General features: G+C 54.7%; 1 protein-coding gene across 2 annotated transcripts in view; it reads right to left on the bottom strand.

Annotated features, from left to right (window-relative positions):
- Positions 1 to 1,403: 1,403 nt before the first annotated feature.
- LRRC75A (leucine rich repeat containing 75A) overlaps positions 1,404 to 19,065 on the bottom strand; it is a 64,019-nt gene continuing 46,357 nt past the window's right edge. For both annotated transcript variants that reach the window (XM_068910040.1, XM_068910039.1), the window contains one exon: positions 1,404 to 3,645. In XM_068910040.1, the coding sequence (XP_068766141.1) occupies positions 3,033 to 3,645 (613 nt within the window). In that variant the 3' untranslated portion in view covers positions 1,404 to 3,032. The remainder of the gene's footprint in view (positions 3,646 to 19,065) is intronic.

Here is a 19,065-nt window from a genome sequence, read left to right as displayed (position 1 = left end):
AAAGTCATTTATTTGGTGCACGCTTCGGCGTGCATGAATATATCGCCCCGAGGCCCTCGCTAGGCGTTTCCCTTGCTGAGCCGGGCTCGCCGCAGAGGGGCTACGCTTGCCGCTGCGGTGGGGCGCGCCGGCAAGGGCTGCGCCGAGGCCTCCCCGAGGCAGCTCGCCCGAGGGAGAGAGCGCTGCCGGGAGCCCCCCGCGGCCGCGCCGCCTGCGGGTTTAGCCCTCTGGGGCCGAAAGCAGCGCTGACGGGTGCGGATGGCCCCCCCCTCCGGCCGAGAGGGGCCGGTTGGGGGGGGGGTCTCCTGGCTGCAGCAGGCAGAGGGCCGAGGTGGCCCGAGCAGCCGGCCGGGTGGCTGGTGTGGCTCAGGGGATTCGGAGCATGACCCCCCCCCCCCCCATGAACGCGTGATGTGGCGCTCTCGGTGCAAAATGGCTGTTTTATGAATATGCACAGCCGAATCGAGAGGGCCAGGTGGATGCTGAGGTCCAGTCCGGCCGGGTCCTGTGCAAATACTGAACCAAAAATAAAAACCTTGCCCCAAGGAGCTTATGATTTAAATAATTTCAGTAGATGGGAGGGACTGAGCTGTGCGGGGGAAGGAGGGGAGCCGGGGTCTTTGGGTTGCAAGGAGCCGAGAGAGCAAAAGCTGCTGCGTACGGGGAGCAGGACGTGGGGCGGAGGCAGATCCTGCTTTTGGGGCCTTGCAAAGCCCTTGCTCCAGCTCAGAGCTCACACTTTTCAGAAATAAGAAATGTGCTCCAGCTGCGGGCCGTTGCAGCTCACTTCCTCAGTTTCTCACCCGTAAAGCGAGGAGGTACGTTCCCCTCCATCAGCTCCGTCCCTGCGCTGCCACGGCCTCTGGGACCAGGCAAACAGGAAGGGGAGGTTTAATAGCCCCTAAATTTTAGCCTTGACGTCCTTCTCGACTGCGTTGGACGGCTGAGTTATGAAATGTCGTAGCAAGGTCAAGAGCGCGCGGAGCAGTGCCGGGAAGGAGGCTGCGCAGAGGCACCGCGGGAAAGCTGCCGCGCGGGGCCAAGGCAGCGGGGGCTGCAGGTCCCACGCTCGTTTGGCAAAGGTTTGGGCCCTGGTGACATTTAAAAGCATTTAAAAAAAAAAAAAGGAAGGAAAAAGAAAAGCAGCTACTTTTATGATGCTTCAGCTTGTCTTGCGTCCGTCCTGCAGAATCCAGCCAACAAACTGGGCTACTTCTTCCCCCAGGCAGCTGGCGCAACATGGAGAAAACCCTCACTGCTCTTCTTTTTTTTTTTAAGCACCCTGGAGAAACCGGAGTGGCAGCACTTAGCCCGCGTTTCTCCTCCTTTCGCAGGTTTGGCTGGTGCGCCCTGCGGTGCCAGCTGGGCGTTTAGCCCGAGATGCAACTTCAACACCAGATCTCTATTAAACATCATCATTTATTTTGATTATGGATAGCTCTTTCATTTCAAACAGAATTGTTTATTCACTGCAAAGTTTTTTCATGCCTGGTGGAAAGAATTAGCATCAATTAAAAACAAAAAAAAAAGACTCGGATACATGCAAATCATACTGAACTTTGCCAAATGTGCTAAAACGAGTGGCAGAGTTTCTTCTAAGTTACCTACTTGCATACGGCGGAGAAACAGCCACCAGCAGCGTGACGCCCCGCTGGGAAAGGCATGTGGCTTCCGAGTGCAGTGATAGTAAACGAAGAGAGGCAAAGGGAAGACCAAAAAGTCTGTGTTTACACTCAGAAAAAGCCAAGCCTGCAGGTCACTGCTCACACCTGAGCCGGGAAAATGATGCTGTAAAACTAGTCGAGGGAGGGAGCTGAACAGAAACAAAGGGGCTCCCTTTTAGCAAAGGAGGTCATGTTTGGTCCTTAGATATGAAGAGTTTCACACAGGTTTAGGAACATATGAAATTCTGAAAGCTGACGGGCATGTTCCAGCCCTGGGGCAATCCATTTTCCAACAACAAAATCAAGTCCATGTCCCTAAAAAAAAACAAAAAAAAAAACCCCAAATATTTTAGAAACAAAGCACTTTTGGTCCCTGGGGGATGGACACAGCCAAGTGACCTAAAAGCCTTTCTGAGGCTTTAAGCCTTCAGCTGACTTGTGTCCACCCAGCCCAGAGTGGCAGTGATATAGGGAAAACCCAGGGTTTTTTTTTGTTGTTGTTGTTTTTAACTCTTTTATAAACATGCAGAATCGTGGTTTCTTGTGCCGGCAGCAGCAACAAACCTGAGCTGAGCCCCAGGTCCAGCCTCAGCTCCCAAAAAGCGGCTCGAGTTCACGCTTTCCGCTTTGCTGCTGCAAACGCCGTGTAACCGAACTGAGCCCGCAGGAGCTGTCACAGCAGCCTGACTAACGGCAAACGGGCTTTTAACATCTGGAGAAATACGGGACGGGTGAGGAGCGCCAGCCCAGTTTCGGCAAGGCTAGAGGGTGAGGGCGAGACCTCCTCCTTCGCGCTGCAGAAGGCGAGCAGCCCTGGCTAGCGCGCCTGGGGTGTAAATCTGCTTTATCTGTCCAGCTATGCCAGTCGTCGGCAATTCCTGACGTTGGTATGGAAAAGCCGTATGTTTTGCCCTGGTGGCCATCCTCTTTGGAGGACGTCCTGTCTGTCCGTAACGCTTGAGAGGGGCCAACCGGGGTTTCGTTAGCTCCGGTGCGAGGCAGACGGAGCCCATCTCTGCAAATGCTCCTCACCTTTCTTCTCCGCTGTTGTGCTCTTCAAAGGACTGGTATTACAACACCTTGGTGATACAGGTATTTTTGAGAGGTTAAAAGGCATAGCACGTCACTAATGTTTAAAAAAAGATGGTTCTGGCTTTTATAAAATATAAAGTATTCAACATGATCACATTTATGTCTCCTTTGAAAAGAAAAAGGTTGACATTCATAGTCTGGAGGCAGTCGGCAAGTCTGGACTCTCAGTGCATCCCACCGCGCCGACGGACCCTCCGTCCTGGCCTCCATCACCGAGGCATCAGCTCGAATTCGTTGCTGTGTAACGCGCCCTGCTGAGCGCCCCGGGGCCAACCATCACGTCTGTGTGGCCGCGGCTTCTTCCACGGAGCCGCATTTATTCGGGAGCGTCCCGCCCTGGCCCACTCGGTCCGTCAGCTGCAAGCCGAGGCGGTCAAGCCCGTCCAGCTCGTCCGTGTCTTGGCCGGCGGCTTGCAGGTCCTCCTGGCTCTCAGCCAGGCCATCTTGGCCCTCCAGGTCGCTCACCTGGCCCTCACCGAACTCCAGGATGGTTGGCAAGTTGCCTTGCTTGGGGCAGCGCTTCTTCAGGCTGACCAAGAAGGGCTGTGGCAAGGAGAAGATGTCCACATTGTTGCCGAGGTCGATCCAAGTGACGCTGGGGAACTTCTTGGGGTCCTTGAGGGCTTCGGTGAGGTCCCGCAGGACAGCCTTCGTGAGCCTATTGCCGTTGAGGGAGAGGGTGGTGAGGTGGGGCAGGGTGCCCAGCGCCGGCAGCAGCTGCAGCAGCATGTCGTCCGTCAGCTCGGTGAAGCACAGCTCCACCGTGTCGATGTGTGCCGCGCTGTGCTGCAGGTATGCCATGATGCGGTCCAGGTCCTTCAGCGTCAGCGGGATGCCTGACAGGTCTACCGTGTTGTCTGGTGGCTTCCCCATCAGCACAGCTTTCAAGCTGCAGAGAAAGAAAACAGCAGAAACATTAGCGTGGGGTGGTTGGCGCACTCCCTGGCAGCTTTCGGGGGGGCAGGAAAGTGATTTATTTAGAGGAGACCTTCACGCAATGGCAACGGATAGCGCAGTTGGGGGCAGAGGGACATGGGAAGGCTGGTTTCCAGCTGGAAGGTGCCCAGCACCAAGTATAGCCTATACAAAACCATAACTCAAAGAGGGTGCGTATTCCTTTTCCAGGCCTGGGATAAAGAAGAGTACTCTGCTTTTAAAGGTACAAAAAAAAAGTGAAGGAAGCCCTTGGTTAGCTGAACAGGAACTGCAGCTTAATGCCACTGCTGGTATTGAGTGCTGTAATGCTCCTCACACTGATGATTACAGAAGTCTTTTAGCAGGAGGACACACTTTTGGGGCAGCTGAGGCCCCAAGCCGGAAAGAATTTAGCCCAAGACAGCAAACGTAGGCTGGACACCTCCTGGGTTAGGTGAGCCGCTCTAGTATTCCCAATGCGTTAGCCCTGTTATGTCTCATCAGCCGAGCTGCTGAGACGAGCGCTACAGAAACATCCGTAGAGAATTCAATGCAGCCTCACAAAGGCCCTGCAGAGGCTCATTAGCAGGAGCTAGGCTGGAGTTTCACAGGGCAATTTATCTTCCAGAGCAAACTGAGAACATACCTGCCGACAGACGACTGCTGCTGAGGACTTTTTGCTCATGAATTATTCTGAGTTAACGAGGAGGCCGACAGAGCCTCGTGCAGGATACCTGCTCGGGTCGACCCCGCGAGCGCCCGCTTCTCGCCTGCGGCAGCGGCACGTGCGCGAGCCTGATGCCAAAGCCGCCAGCTGCAAACGTGCTTCTGCTTTTCCTTACGTTCTGCTTTGAAACTAGCCCGTCTTGCCCGTCAAGGTGAGCTCTTTTACAGCTATCCCACGACGTGCGACCCAAGCAACCAGGCGAGCATCCTGACTTGTGCTGAGCTTCAGTTCCTCACTCATGCACAACGTTGCACAGTGTTGCAAGCCCCCAAAAGAGACTTTGGGCGAGGAACTTTTAGAAGAGAGGCAGAGTGGAAGGAAAGGAAAGTCTTCCTCCTCCTGAAGAATGATCCATTTATAACCACCAAAGCTTATTTTTGTTGTCCGGGTGATGCCTGCATTCACCGCTGGGCTGCGAGGAGTTTGCTGTTGCCACCTGATTTGCCACAATCCAAGGAGGAGTTCAATTCCTGCAGTTCTTACTGAAATCAACCCCCTAAAAGAGTGAGACTTTCCAAAATCATCATCCCCAGAATAAAGATCCTAAAGAGTGACAGGAAGGCTGAAACTGCAGGGCAACTTTTTGCTCTTCTACACCCAAATGGTTTCTCGTAAAGCTTTGTCACCACGTGCATCAGGTTCCCCGTGCACGGGCAGCCGGCCCGGGGCAGGACCATGCAGTTGCCAGGAACATCCTGGAGTCGCATTCCCGGCCCTCGCACGCATGGCCGGGATAGACGTGCCCAAGCTGAAACAAAAATCTGTAGCGCCGGTCATCAGGAAAGCAGATCTGGGAGCGTGGCAGGTCGTACTACGTGCCGTAAACGGAGCTGTGCCGTGGATATCCAGCCTGCCAAGGCTGGGAAGCCGTTTTCAGTGACTTCCCCCCTTCTTTCCAATTGTCCTGCTCACGTTGCGGCTCTTCCGGCAGTTTGTCCCGGAGGCAGGACGCCCCGGCAGCGACGGCGGGGGACCCGCCGGCTGGGTGCAGAGCCGCGGCCAGGCTCGCCGGGGCGGCTCCCGTGCTCCTCTCCCGCTGCCTTTACCCAAACGAGCCCTTGCGTTTAATGAGTTTGGCTGGAAACTTAATAGAGCCGGTGTTTACAAGGCGAAACATTAGCCGCCCGCCTGGGAGTCGACAATATTGGCTTTCGTGGCCAACACGGCCCCGAGGTGTTGTACGGTTGTGCTGGGATCCCACGTGCCGTCACCCGGGGTCGGCTTAGACCTTTCAGGCATAAAGGGGAGAAAGAGAGATTTTTTCTCCCAAGGTTCGGACAGGCAGGTCGCTGTAAACCACATGGCGGGTCGTGTGCCACGAGTTTGGGTGAGAGCGGCCAAACTCACGGGTCTGTCTTTAGACCGGGAACATCCGATGAAACCAGCCCAGGTTGCACCGGGCAGATGGGAGGAGGGTGGAAACCACCTTTTCGCCTCCCCTTGGCGATGCTGGATTACAGCCCGCGGGCTGTTTAACAGCGCTTTGTCCTCGCTGCTCCTTCAAAGAGCTTATTACGAGGCCGAAACGGATGCCGACAAGCCGTGGGATTCAAGTCAACGTCCACCCAGGGGCTTGGCCAAACGCTGGGAAAAACCGAGCTCGCTCGCTCTCGCTCTCCGCCGTCTCAACCGGCGCTTAAGCTGCGGCCCTCGGCGATTGCACGGCGGGAGCTCGTTTCACCCCCAGCGCCAGCCCCGCTGGAGGCACCGCCGCGGCCGTCGCCTGGCTGCCGGCTCGCACTCGTTACACCTCACATCAGGCTCTGGAGGTGCTGAGCAGACCCCGGAGCTTTTCAAACAAAGCGTTTAATTATTTTATTTTACGGGCAATCTCTCCCCAAATTTGCCTCTCTCTCGCGGTGAAGTATTTTCTACTGGGCTTTTATGTGCACATTGCAACGCGTGGCAATTTGCGCCGTATCGGAGGGAGGGATTCGGCAGCGGCACGGCGTGAACCCTGCGAAGATGCATCCTGCTCGTCCGCCCCGGCTTCCCGCGCTGCCCACCGCTGCGTTCGGCTCGACCCAGCGGGGCCGGGGCTTTCCTCAGCCCTTTCTAGCCCCGGTGTCGGACGACGTCCAAAAAGGCCTGTCCTTGGATGCGGCGGGGACGCTGCAAACCGAGAAAAGCCAAAGCTGCCAAAGCAGCCGGAGAGACGAGCTCAGTGTTGGGCTGGTGCCGTACCCCCATGCACAATCCTGAGCCTATAATCACACACGGCAGGCTCGAAACGTGCAATTTAGGCCCATTCTGGAATGGCAGGCCAATCCGACTGGAAACCTTTTTTTTTTTTTTTTAAATATAAATCATTATGACTGATTACACCCACCAGCCGGGGGTCGAGGGGCGCAGCCAGAGTGCGAGCTGGAGAGGAAAGTCTAGTAAGAGCAACATTTCAGTTGCCGGTTCTCCCCGGATAAGATTATTCATGCATGCTGTTTAGCAAAAGGCTGGCCAGACCACCTTCACAGTTTTAATGCTTTTTTCTTTTTTTAAATTTGGGCGACTTGGTGCAAGAATGCACGAAGCAGCACCTGCCTTCAGGTTTCCCCTCGGGGGGATCCTCGGGTGCCCCTCTTACACTCCTGCTCTTTGCTTTAAAATGAGGTGCGTTAGCAAACTTCCGCCGCAAAGCGGCGAGGGGCTTGAGAGACACCCCGAGCGAGTCCCGCGTCCCCCCCGCAGCCAGCGGCGGGTCTCGGAGAGGGGACGGAGGCAGGGCCAGCGCCGGGCTTGAGCAGCGGCGCCGGCATCAGCGACAGCTCGTGGCTTTTGGTTTAGCCGATACCTCAAACAGCCACCCCCGCAGCGATTCAGCCCTTCGCGAGGTCGCGGTCAACGCGCGCGTGGGCAGAAGGACGGCTGTTTAGTTGACGCGGTTCCACCAGCAAATTTTTTGGCAATGCAGTGGAAACCAAGAACCCTTCGGTGCCCGAGGGCGAGCGTCTGGTGAAACCCGCTCTTCCCCGTAAGCCCCAAAAGCCAAATCGCTCCCCTCTTGCAGCCGGGGAGCCTCGCGCTGGCCAGGCTGCGGTCTGGCTGATGAACGTGTCGAGACGATGGCGCTGAGGACCTGAAAGCACCCAACAGCGCCGTGGACGAGCGACAGCCGTTTTAAAAACCTGGCTTAAACTAAGCTTACGGAGTTTGAGCCGCCTGTTATCCAGAACGGATATCCCCCGCCTGGAGCGACGCTAGCTGCCCGCGCGCGTGTCTGCACGGAGCTGTTCCTGGGACTTCACCGGGGCTTTAATTTAGCGAAAGCAAGAAGATAGGCAAGGGGGACGGCGGCCACTTCAGGGCAGCCCTTTTTGGTGTTGCAGCTGCATTCAACATTGCTTTGCCGTCGTTTCTTCCCTGGCGCATGCTTCTGCCGGCAAATAACAGAGGAGAACAGCTCACTAGGGAGCTATCTTTTTCCCTTGAGAGCGGCACTGATTGATTGCATTGCACAAATAGCCTTTTCACCCTGATGCTCTGAGGTCCATACCAAACGCAGAGGCAATCTCCGAAATCGCTGGGTCAGAGCGACCCTGCTCCGGTGGCGGTGGGATTTCTTGCTGTCTTGCAGCAGCCTGCGCTCAATCTGTCCCCCGGGAAAAAAAAACAAACTACCCAAAAATACGATTTAATAAAACCAGTTCTGTGGTTGAGCTGAACCATCTCAAGGAAATGAGTAGCATATTATGCTGTAAATAGCTGTAAAAATCTTTATCCCTGACTTGACCTTTTCCATAGAAGGGCCCCAAATCTCAACAGGAAGATCTTACTATTAAACAAATCCCTAGGACTTTTGGTAGAGAATCAGCTACACCTACTTGGTTTCAGCCTCAAATGTTATAAGGATATTCCACAGGGGAAGACACAGACTTGTTCCCAGTTGGAAAGAGTATATCGGTTTTTGACCCCGATAACTTGTTGGCAGAATATGCTGCTGGCGTTTGAAGCCGCCCCGTGCAAACCACAGTGTTGGTTTACGCACACAAACCCCGAACTGAAGGCTCTTTTGCTTGCAGGATTTAATCAGCTCGCAAACCGGTCCAACGAACAAGAATATTGATGTTTAGATCAAAGAGAGTGAAAAGAAAGGGAGTTCCTCTTGGTTCAGACTCACGACCTTTATCCGAAGTACGGCACAGACGGCAACGCGAGAAGTGATGTGTCATGTCATAAAAGTCTAATTGGGCTATTGAGGCACTTCCCTGGAAGGCAAAGGAAGCGCTCCAGAAGAGGCAGCCCCAGGGAGTGAAGAACCGCAGTCAGAAACGCATATGATGTCACTAGCCAGAAAAAAAACTTCAAGAAAATCCCAGCAAAAATTGTTGAAAATAATGTGTCGTCAGCTTTGAAAAGACAGCTCCATGTTTTGGGAATTTAGCTTTCTCACTATTTTCCTCACCGTTCTTACAAACCAAGCTGTTGAAATATCCAAGGCTACAGCACAGTAATAGCTCCCCACACAAACAACACTGCTCACATCGGGAATCTGTGGCCCAGGGCTGGAGTTTTACCGCTTGGCTTCACGGAATCGGTGTCAAGATATTCCTGTGAATCTGAAAGCTTCGCTGGTATGGGAAGGATGCCAGTATTGTACACTCACCACCTTTTATTTTGGTTAAAAAAAAGCAAGGGATCGGGATAAAAGGCTTGTCCTGAAATCCTGGCTGTCTCAGTGCAAAGATAGCCTTGAATCGCTTTTTCAGCGTTCCTACTCTGCTTCAGACGATGAATTTTAACGGGAATAGTAATTGCAGCGCACCAAGAGCATCGCCTCCCCCAGGGCCTCTCGCGTTGCCTCTGCACCCAGCCTCGGGTGTGCTGCTGGGGACGGGAAACCCAGGATAGACCTTGTCCCTGCGCTGGGCATCCTGGCAGCGTGCGACTTAGTCCCCTTTCGGGGGGTGCTGGGCCTCAGTCGCGCACCAGCACAGCGAGGGGGGACCGCCTCAGGGGAGCCAAGAGCAGCCGGCGCGGGCGAGCCGCAAGGCAAAAGCTGCGGAAAGGGGCTGGCGACCACAGCCCTCCACGGGCACAAGGGCTGCTAGAAACGTTAAGACCGCTTGATGCCGAGAATAAAACCATCAGCGTCCATAAAGTGAACCAGACACGTTTAACAAGTTTCTCAATTAAATTCAAGAGAAAAGGGTGGTGGGGGGGGGGGAAGCACAGTGTTTTGGTTTTTCGATCCAAACCACATAAATCTGACCTGCTATCTTGGCCAAGCAGCAGTCCCAGAGCCATCACCCGTGGCCTCTAGGAAAGCCCGGAGGAGTCCAACTCCTGGGGCTTACGCCCAGTCGGCTTTGGGAGCTAATTTCCAGACGTACAACCGGAGACAGGTGGTGACCTGTAACCACCGCTGGGGCTCTGGGACATGAACCCCCAGAGAAGGTCCAGCAGCAAGGCAAAACCAAATACAAAGCCTAGAGAGCCCAAAATAGCGCCTGTTGCCGGGGCTAAGCTTTTGCCAGAAAACTGATCTTTTTCAGCTTCGACAAGCGCGAGGTTACTGCTGCAGCATCATTTCATTGCATCTCTGTGGTATTTAGGAAAAGAACTCAATTAAAGCATAAAGTAATGAGATTTTTGGAAAATGAAATAGCGCTACCCAGCGAAGCAGCTTGATAAACATCCCCTGTAGGGACAGCGAAGGAAAGGACTTGCTTTCATTTGCATGCCCTACCACAGCTCCTTGTCACGGGCCAGAGCCGAAGAGGCTCGATTCAAACATCTTGTAAAACTACGATCTTACTCTATGCGGGAAGCACCACGTACATGTTAAATGAAAGTCTGTTTTCTCAGAGATTCTTCCCCTCGACTTGTTTTTAATTTCCTGCTGCACAAAAGTCTAAAAATAAGCATTTGGGATCCATCAAAATGTTTTGCTATAATTATAATTCTTTGACTTATTATAAAAATGTAAATATCCTCTTGTTAGAATACTCCACTTTCTCCCCTCTAGTTCGCCCCAAATAAAATGTATTTATATACGCCTCCCTATGAAACATTTTGCTCTCAAGGAACCTGCAGCATCCTATAGAGAAACTGTGCTGGAATATTTCCAACTAACTCCACTCCCACGTAATAAGAATCTGCAGCTGACGCCCCATTAATAACAGGCATTTGCAGGAAAGGCAATTTGCACGAGTGCCAACAGAAAACCAATCAAGAATTTAAAAGAAAACAACACTTTGGGATCGCTGCTGCTGTAAATGACTTCCTGGAAGCCAGTCTGACCAGAATAAGAATTTGTTCAAGTTTGCAGCATGAAAGAAAACAAGAGCAACATTTTCTTTAAATCCTAGTGCAGGAAAAAGAAAGGATGAAAATGCTCTTGGAAATGGACTCTTACGCTTGAGTATATTAAAAATATCCAAATAACTGCTGGCTCTACATGAGCAACTCCTCACTACGGAGAAAGGAAGCAATTGCAATTTACCGTCGGGCATCCCTTGGCATTTTATTCCGCCCACCACGCACCTCTCACCGCCCGCGACAGGCTGCAGATCTGCCCCTCACGTTGTCAAAAACCAGAAAAGCCCAGGAAAAGCTCGCGGAGAACGGCAAGCCTGAAACCGGGAAGTATTTCACCGAAGGTTTGAGCTCCACACGTTGTGGAGTCGATTTGCCTTTCCTTGTTACTTTAAATAGGTTAACTTCCACTAGCGCAAAGGGAAAGAAAACAGTATTTTTTTCTTTTGGGGGGGGGGGGAAGGGAGAGAAACTTCAACTCCGATCGTCCAGCTGAGTTTTTCTCATCAGAAACCAGCCCAAGGAAGGGAGAAAAAAGAAAACACAAAAACAAACAAAAAAACCCCCCTCTCCCCACTGCTTTTCCTGCAATTAGGGAGCGATCAGCTGCCAAAGTGCGTGCCTGGGGCTTCGCTTTCCCTAAACTGTTTATACTGTTGGAGCACGGATCCCATTCGGGAGAGGTTAAGCAGGCAGAGGTCCCCTGCTGCCACGCGGCTTCCCGGCATCCCGGCTTTTCGCTCGGGCGGACGTGGGAACGCGTCTCCTCGAGGGCCCGGCTCCGGCGGCACCGTCCTGCCTGCTCCCCTCCCACTTGGGCATCCGTCTGCCCGCGGACCCGGCTTCCCGAGCCCCCCGCCGGTGACGGGAACGTCACCGTCCCGCTTCTCGTCCCCTGTCCCAAGGAGAGGGCTCCGTAGCATCCCCAGCCCCTGCTGCTTTCGGAGCTGCTCATCGGAGCGGAGAGCTGAACCTGCTTCACTTGCATCCCGCAGGTTCCTCCTCCCGCTGGGCACGGTTTCTCCCGGAGCCGCTTGCGGCTTCGCTACGAGCTCACGGGGTTTATGTGGCTTTCCGGGGGCCCGGGGGCAGCGGAAAGCGACTCCTACCCTTTCTGGGGAGGAAAAGCCAAGCAAAAGAAAACGGGCAACAACGAGTACGTTCAGCCGCCCAACGCAAACGCACCCTTTCAGCAGCGCTTCGTTACTTTTGGCACGTTATTTCCCCACCAATGTTGGGGATTTCAGCGCTCGCCTGCCCGCAGAAGATGAAACCAGAGCTCCTCGCAGGGGTGGCCAAGACCCCCTTCTCAGCCCGCGGTAACGGAAAGGTCGCGCGAAACGCTGCGCTTCGCAGCAGACGAGCTGCGCTTGCCCAGCTCTCCTCGCCTCCGGGCAGGAGCACCGCAAAAACCCGCCCTGGTTTGTCCTAACTAGCTGGCTGCCTCAGCTGCTCTCCCGAGAAAAGGCAGGTCCCGTTACCCGCCGCACCGGTGGTGAGTGGGAAAAGGCCACGAACAGGACTACGAACGACCCTCTTGCAATTCAGCTCTCCGAGCGCAGAGATTTTTTTGCCCCTTTTTGGAAGCGATAGTGGTGATGTTTTGCGTAGCTGCGGCCCGGGATGGATATTACGGGAGACCGAGCGATGCTGCAGAGACCAGCGCAAGCGGAGCCACACGCTCATCACCGTCAACATGAGCCATTCTCACGCGCTGGCCTAGAAAAGAAACATCCGGCCAGAGAAGAGAGCTCCCTTTTGGGTCCCAACGCCGCACTTGCACAAGCAAGCGCCGGTCCCAAGGGCCGCCCGAGCTCCCCGAGCGGCCGAAGCGTCAGGGCGAAGCTCGATTCCCCTCACCGGGGAAAGGCGGCCGGCGCTCCGGGGCACCGCGCCGTCTAGGAAAAAAAAAAAGAGACCGCTATGTGTCCCAAGCAAATCTAATTCCCGCTCCCTCTGCAAGCTGAGGAAGCAGAAGAGTAATTATTGGGGGGGGGGGATCACACTTTTAACAATGCATGGTCGAAGGCCTGCTCCCATCAAGCACAGGACCAGAGGGTTCACCGAGAGCCTGGGCGCCGGGCAGGGGCAGCGCCTGGGACTACCCGAAGCGTTTAAGACGACAGTCGGGCTTGAACAGCGTGAGCGAGCTCGGAGAGAAGGGCAAGGAGAAAGGGAATGAACCAGCTTATTCCGTCCTCGCTGCCAGGGCAGGATTTTTTTCCCTTTAGGATATTTTTCTAGTACTTCTGGCTGTCGGTTCATTTGTTCAAGCAGGGCGCAGCAAAAACAACAGCTCAAGCATTTGTCAGGATTAGTGTTCGTCGGTGGGGAAAAAAAGGCTCCTCCGCGCCTGGCGTTAACGGCTTGAAAACGTGGAGACAGCCAGCGGCTTGTGGAGGTACCGGACAGGGCAAGGGGGGGGCGTTTTACAGAGCGGGTCAGCGAAAAACCTTTAGCCTTTCCCAAAAACCACGTTTTTGCCCTCGAACGCATGCATGGATGCTATTTAAATACGCCCGCAGGATTTAAACAGCAATAGTATTTATTTACAGTTCAGCTCCGAGGGCCGGCAAAAGAGGTGGGGTTCGCGAACCCCGACGCCTTGCGACAAGCGGCTCCCGGCAGCACCCGCAGTCTCCCCGCGCAGCCCCCGGCAGCAGCCTCTCCCGCCGGCGCAAGCGGCGCGCCTCGTGCGTGGCGACGGGTGCTGCCGCGCGTGCCGTTCGACCGCGACGGACGGTTCCCGGGGGGGGGGGGGGGGCCGCCTTGGCTGGGCCCCGCCGCAGGGCATCGCCCCCCCCGACAGCCCCGAGCGACACTTTTCACGGGCGGCAATGCAAGAAGTCTCCCGTTCTGCAAACGGGGTGGAGGGGGGCACGCGTAGCCCTGATCCTCGCTCTCGCCCACCCCGTGCCTCACCGTCCAAGTCCAGGCCCACTAAGTCCCGTCCCACTCCTGAAACACCAGCACCGGACTGGGCTGGGAGCCACGTCCTCCGCGCGCAACCCCACGCGCCTGGACCCGGCTGCTCCCCGACGCCGGGGAAGGTCAGTCCCAAACCCCGAGGGGATTTTTTTGGGGATTAGCTGGATGCTAATCCGACCTCGCGCAGCACCAAAGCTCTCTGCCTTTGCAGCGGGGGAACCGGGCTCCCGCACGCCGAGCACCGCGTAGCCGCAACGCTTGCCTACGTCCTGCTGAGCCCGGGCTGGCGAATTCACCCAAAATAATCTCTGCAAACCTGTGTCCTCAGGGCTTGAAAGTGTCCTAATGCAGCCGCGGCGCCTTCCGATAAAGCCGGGACACGGCGCTCCCTTACGCGGTTAGGCGACCTCTGTAAGCTCTGTCACCTCCTCTTCACCCATCGGCTGCCAGAAAAAGCTTTCTCGGACATGCAGCGTATTGGGATTTGGCCTCCTTTAAGCACAGACTCTCCTACCCTAAATGTCACCGTTCCCCAAATCTTGAGAAACGGATGTCACCTAATCCAGTTAGCCCGTGCCCAGCTTTCCCCATTCCCTTGCTGCAGCGTTTTGCGCCCCTCCGCCAAATCCCCTGGTGGCTCTCTCCAGGGCTGCGGTTCATCACGGCTCTGCTCGCGACGGCCGCTGCTATGAGTCTTGCTGCTGCAGAGCACCAACGCACTCATGACACAAACGCTCACAGTGGAGGAGGCAGAACGAACCTTTCTTCCCCAGCACTGAACCGCGGCCACCTCTTCCCGCAAAACGGAAAGGTCGGTTAGATGCAAACAGGGCCCCCGGCGAGCGGGACGGCCGGGGGCGCGCGGGGCTGGCGGGGCCGGCGAGACGTCGCCGCGGCTCTCGCTCCGGTGGGCCCGGGCGAGTCCGGTCTCCGCTGACTATCCGCCAGCGACTTCTCCAGCTGCCACGGAGCAGTACTCGGCAGAATTACTTCCTAATCACCAACCTCATAAATATTTGCTCCCCTGGATTTGCAGCGCTTAACCTTTCGGTCCACAAAAGGCGTTTCACGCGCTCACAACTCAGCCCTGCTTCCATCGCGCCCAGGCTCGTTCCAGCATTTCCAGCTCTTGGAAAGGCCCCGTCGCTGTTCAACAGCAACCGCTGCAGCGAGGCCCTAGCGAGTCCAGCTCCCGTCTACGCATGTGCCCAGCAGTTAACGTTTAAGGAAAGACTACAGATCGTATTCTCTGCTACTCTTCCCTGGCCAATCCTCCCAGCTCCCAGTGCTCCGGGGACTTCTTGAGCCAGAGGCTGCATCTACGCCGTGGTGCTCCCTGGCCGCTGACGCAGCGTCTCCATTCATTTCGCTCCTTTCTGAACTCTCTGCGTTTTCGGGCCCTTCAGCATCCTTCGATGGGGAGATAGATCTGCATGGGCTGGATGAAAAGGCAATTTCTTTTGTTTGCTTCAAGCCTGCTACTTGCTAACGATGTCATGTCTGATGCAACGCGAGCACAGTTGATCTTCCTGATTTAGTCTTACGTCTAGCTGTAACATATAGCAGAGGAGGTGGGAGGTAGGCAGGTATATCTATACCCTGCAAAATCTACATCTACAGGTAAATTCGTTGCTTGTAACTTTTATAATTTTGAAGAAGCCCTTCAGTTCAAAGAAGCTGTTAAAAACTCCCATAAGTGATCCCGAGCAGAGCCGCCTGCTGCAGATGTCTGCCCATCAGACCCCAAAATGCACAGACCTCCTAGATCAGGGGCGTTTGACCGCAGCGTAACTTCATATGAAATGGGAGCGGCAGGGGAAGACTTGGAAAGCCGAGATGCCCACCCGGCAGAGCCCCCCGCGGAGCAGGGCGCCGGAGCCTGGCGCCTCGGCAGCACCCTCGCCGGCAGCCAGGTCTCCGCTCGTCCTGCCGGTTCGACACGCGCTGGCCAATTCAGGGGTACAGTATATGCCGGGGACAACTCTGGCATTTACACCCCACTGGCCTTAAAAGAACATTATTTAAAACAAAAGCCATTTGTGGGGCTGCACACTATTGATTTTTTAAGGGCTAGCCCTTCGTTTTGCTCCTCCTCCATTGAGCGGACATCCCTGGGAGGTGTCCTCCAAGTGTACTACTCTTCACGGACAAACTCTTTCCCGTTCGTCAGGCCAGGAGCTGGTTGCCCAGTGCTGGACGCGGCGGCCACGTCCAACCAACCAAGAGATTCTGGCCGGCCACCTCGGTGCAGACAGAGAAACAGCTCGGGAAGGTCGCTGCCGTTCGGGTATCTCAGCAAATGGATTCTCCCCAAACAAAGCAGGCCTGGACAGAGCAGTTTTGCAGCCACGTAGAACAGCAGAGAGCAAAAATATAGAACACGGTGTGTTTCCAGGGATCACCTGGACATGTCTCAGGCGCGGATATGCCCAAGGGAACACGTTCAGGAGGCAGGAGCCCAGAGTAAGCATCGCGTGGAGACGGGCTGAGGAGAGAACAGCTGACAGGGCGAATCGCAGTCGCGTCAATCCCAGCTACACAAGACACTTAAGTCATCTCTTGAGTAATGTAAGTAAAGTCCAAAGAGTCCCCGACTGACAGATGTAGGAAATGCCTAGTGACCATGAAGGAGACTGAGGGGAGGAAGACAAAGGTGGTGAAAAGTGCTCTCTCTGGTGGTATGCACTGCAAAATCACCCACATCCAAATATTTCTCCCAATTCCTTATTGTCTTCTATTTCTTTTTTTCTTTTTTTTGGCTGCAGTGAATACCTTGAACCGCAGTGCCTAAGAGCAAGCCCGGTATTTTACTGTATTGCACGCTGCCCGTGGCTATGAGCCATATCAAACAGCAGATCGCAGCTTTGCTGGAAGACAGCTCCCTCCCATGTGGTCCTCCTTAGCGTTGCAACAGAGTTTCCAAACCTTTCTGCCAAAATATAGAAAATATTCTGCTTTTTTGTGTGTTGGCTGAGTGCTGCATGTACCAGACCAAACCTAAGGCAAGCACCTTCCATAGGAGCTGCTATAAGTAATACCTGCGTGCCAGGCGTCTTCGGCATTGCACATATACGGGCTTGTCCGTGGCCGTATCTGGGAATTGCCCTGTAGAAACCCAGCCAGCTCTGCCTATCTACATAAACCAGGGATGAGCCAGTCATAGCAGCCTCTGGACAGTCAAACACCCCGGGTGGCAGAGGAGGAACGTGATTATGAGATCTACCTTCCTCGGGACACGTCCCTTCCTTCACTTGTGGCTGCTGAGAAGCAGCTGCTGTTACGCTCACAGAGCTGGAGATGGGCAGAAAGGTCACGGAGGTGGAAAAGCTTATATAGAAAATAGCAAGATGCTATTTGCTATATGTTAGCTTAAAAAGAAAATAGCAAGACTTTCCTTCTCCTTCTCCCTGTGCTCCGGATGGAGAAGCTTCGCTGGCTGAGCTGCCCAGCTCCATCGTTTCCCTCCTGGAAAAATAAGCTTAGCAATACACCTTCTCCCGCTATTCCTCTTTATTAGTTTGGCCCAGTTTAATTTCTGTATTGCAATTTGTATAATGCACGCGCTGTCAGATCTAGGAAAGGTCAGTTATGGCCAGCAGGTCGGAGGGGTGAGCAGGGAGGAAAACCCAGCACGGGCAGAGCTGCGCCGGGGCGGCGTTTCCAGCCCTCCTCGTTCCCGCAGCAGGTAAAGACAGGCACGTTTGCGAGTTCATTAACGAGGCCAAGCGAAGCGCTTCAGCAGTCGGAGCCCGACGCCTAAGGGGCAAAGCCAAGAAAAAAGACAAACTAAAAGGCGCCGGCTGCCGAAGCCCCGAGGCAGCGGCTCCAGCAACGCTGGGGACGCCGGTGACCTCCCCTGCCTGCAGAGCCCGGACAACAGCCAAGGGAGGGATTTCTGCCTTGCTCACCCTCCCCTTGTTTTCCGTGCTCTCTCCCAAAATCTGAGCTCTCTTCAGGTCTTCCCAGCATATTAAGTCATGCCTCTCTCAAGGGAACATTGCTCAACACTCGTGCTTAACCCTCGCCTGTCGCAGGGAGCGGTAACGCAGCCCTTCCCACCGGACCGCTCCGCGGGACCGCTGCCCGGCGGCCCCGCGCGGCACTGCCCCGGCTGACCGGCTGTCGGGCACCATCCCAGGCTCCTTCGGCGGTCATTCAGCGCTGCCAGGGGAAACTTTCCCCTGGAATTTCCATGCCTAACCATAGCGACACGCAGAGCTCCGATCCTAATTCCCAGCCCGGGAATAACTACCCTATTTCTGCTGCAAAGGAGGAGCGATTTGCAACCCACCCGCACATCCCAGCGCCAGACAACAGCCACCCGCCTGGTTTTTATGGCATTTACTCCACGTCCTGGAAAGCATTTTGCAAGGCCTAGCCCCTCTGATCTCCTTGGCAGCCACCTAACGCGAGGGCAAAACACAGCCCCGTCGACACGTACAGAAGACATCGCCCACCCAGAGACCCCAAAGGCTGGTGGCTCACAAACTTTCTGGTCTTCTGCAGCCAGCTCTAAGCATGCCTGCCGTGCATGCACATGCACGCACACACACACGCACACAAACACACACACAGAGCATATTTTAATGGAGGGGAGACAGCATAACTCTTGCTCCAGCCTCCTCCCACCGACAGCGGATTTGCATTGGGAGCTCTGAAGGCACCATTTGTTGCAGGCGCTACAACTTCTGCTTATCGCTCGCCCACCAACGCTGGGCGGCCACGGAGGATTTTCTTGCACAAAGGTTCATTCTCCTTTTGCTTTCAAAGGGAAGGGCGCATTCCTTGTGTGCTGTGCTCCCCCTCTCCATGATAATCTCCCTTTCTTGCTTCACAAGGGCTTTGTAGAGAAAAGCAAGTGAGCAAGCACTCGCTGTGAGCAAGCATTAAGAAACCGGCACGCAGCATTCCTGCAGAACAGGAGCGCGTTGTGACCCTGATGAAATGAGGAGTGGGATGTCAAAAGATCATTCCCGCCACCAACAAAAAGCTGCCTAACCTCTCCAAGTTCATCGCAAAATCAAGACCCCCCCCTTCTCTTCTGCTTTAACAAAACCAACCTTTATAGACTTTCTTCTACTTCTCCCCCCTTGCTTTCATACGAATTCAGTGGGTTTAGCCCAAATGGACGAGCCAGGTCAGGTTTCCAAGGTTCGCAGGCACAAATGAGGACAGTTATATGTCTACGCAACCAGCTTCCAAGCACAAGGGAAAAACCTCTAACCCACAAGCAACCAGGGAGTACTCTGTTTAAACAGGAATTTAGCTGAACAGGATAGTGTAACTAAATAATAAAGGGGCTTTGGGACTGAAATGAAGACCCACAAACCGTGCCCCTGCGGGACAGATGAAATGCGGTGGGGAAGATCATCGCAGCAGAGATGCGGGAAGAAGAAATCTGAGCGATGGGACGTCCCGCTGCAGCACGGCAGCGAAAGGCGATGAGCTGGCTCAAGATCCCCTGCAGGGGGGAAACCTAACCTGGCA

Source organism: Struthio camelus, chromosome 16 (assembly GCF_040807025.1).
Source record: "Struthio camelus isolate bStrCam1 chromosome 16, bStrCam1.hap1, whole genome shotgun sequence".
NCBI lineage: Eukaryota > Metazoa > Chordata > Aves > Struthioniformes > Struthionidae > Struthio > Struthio camelus.
Note: the sequence above shows the minus strand (reverse complement) of the source record. Positions and strands in the feature narration are given on the sequence as shown.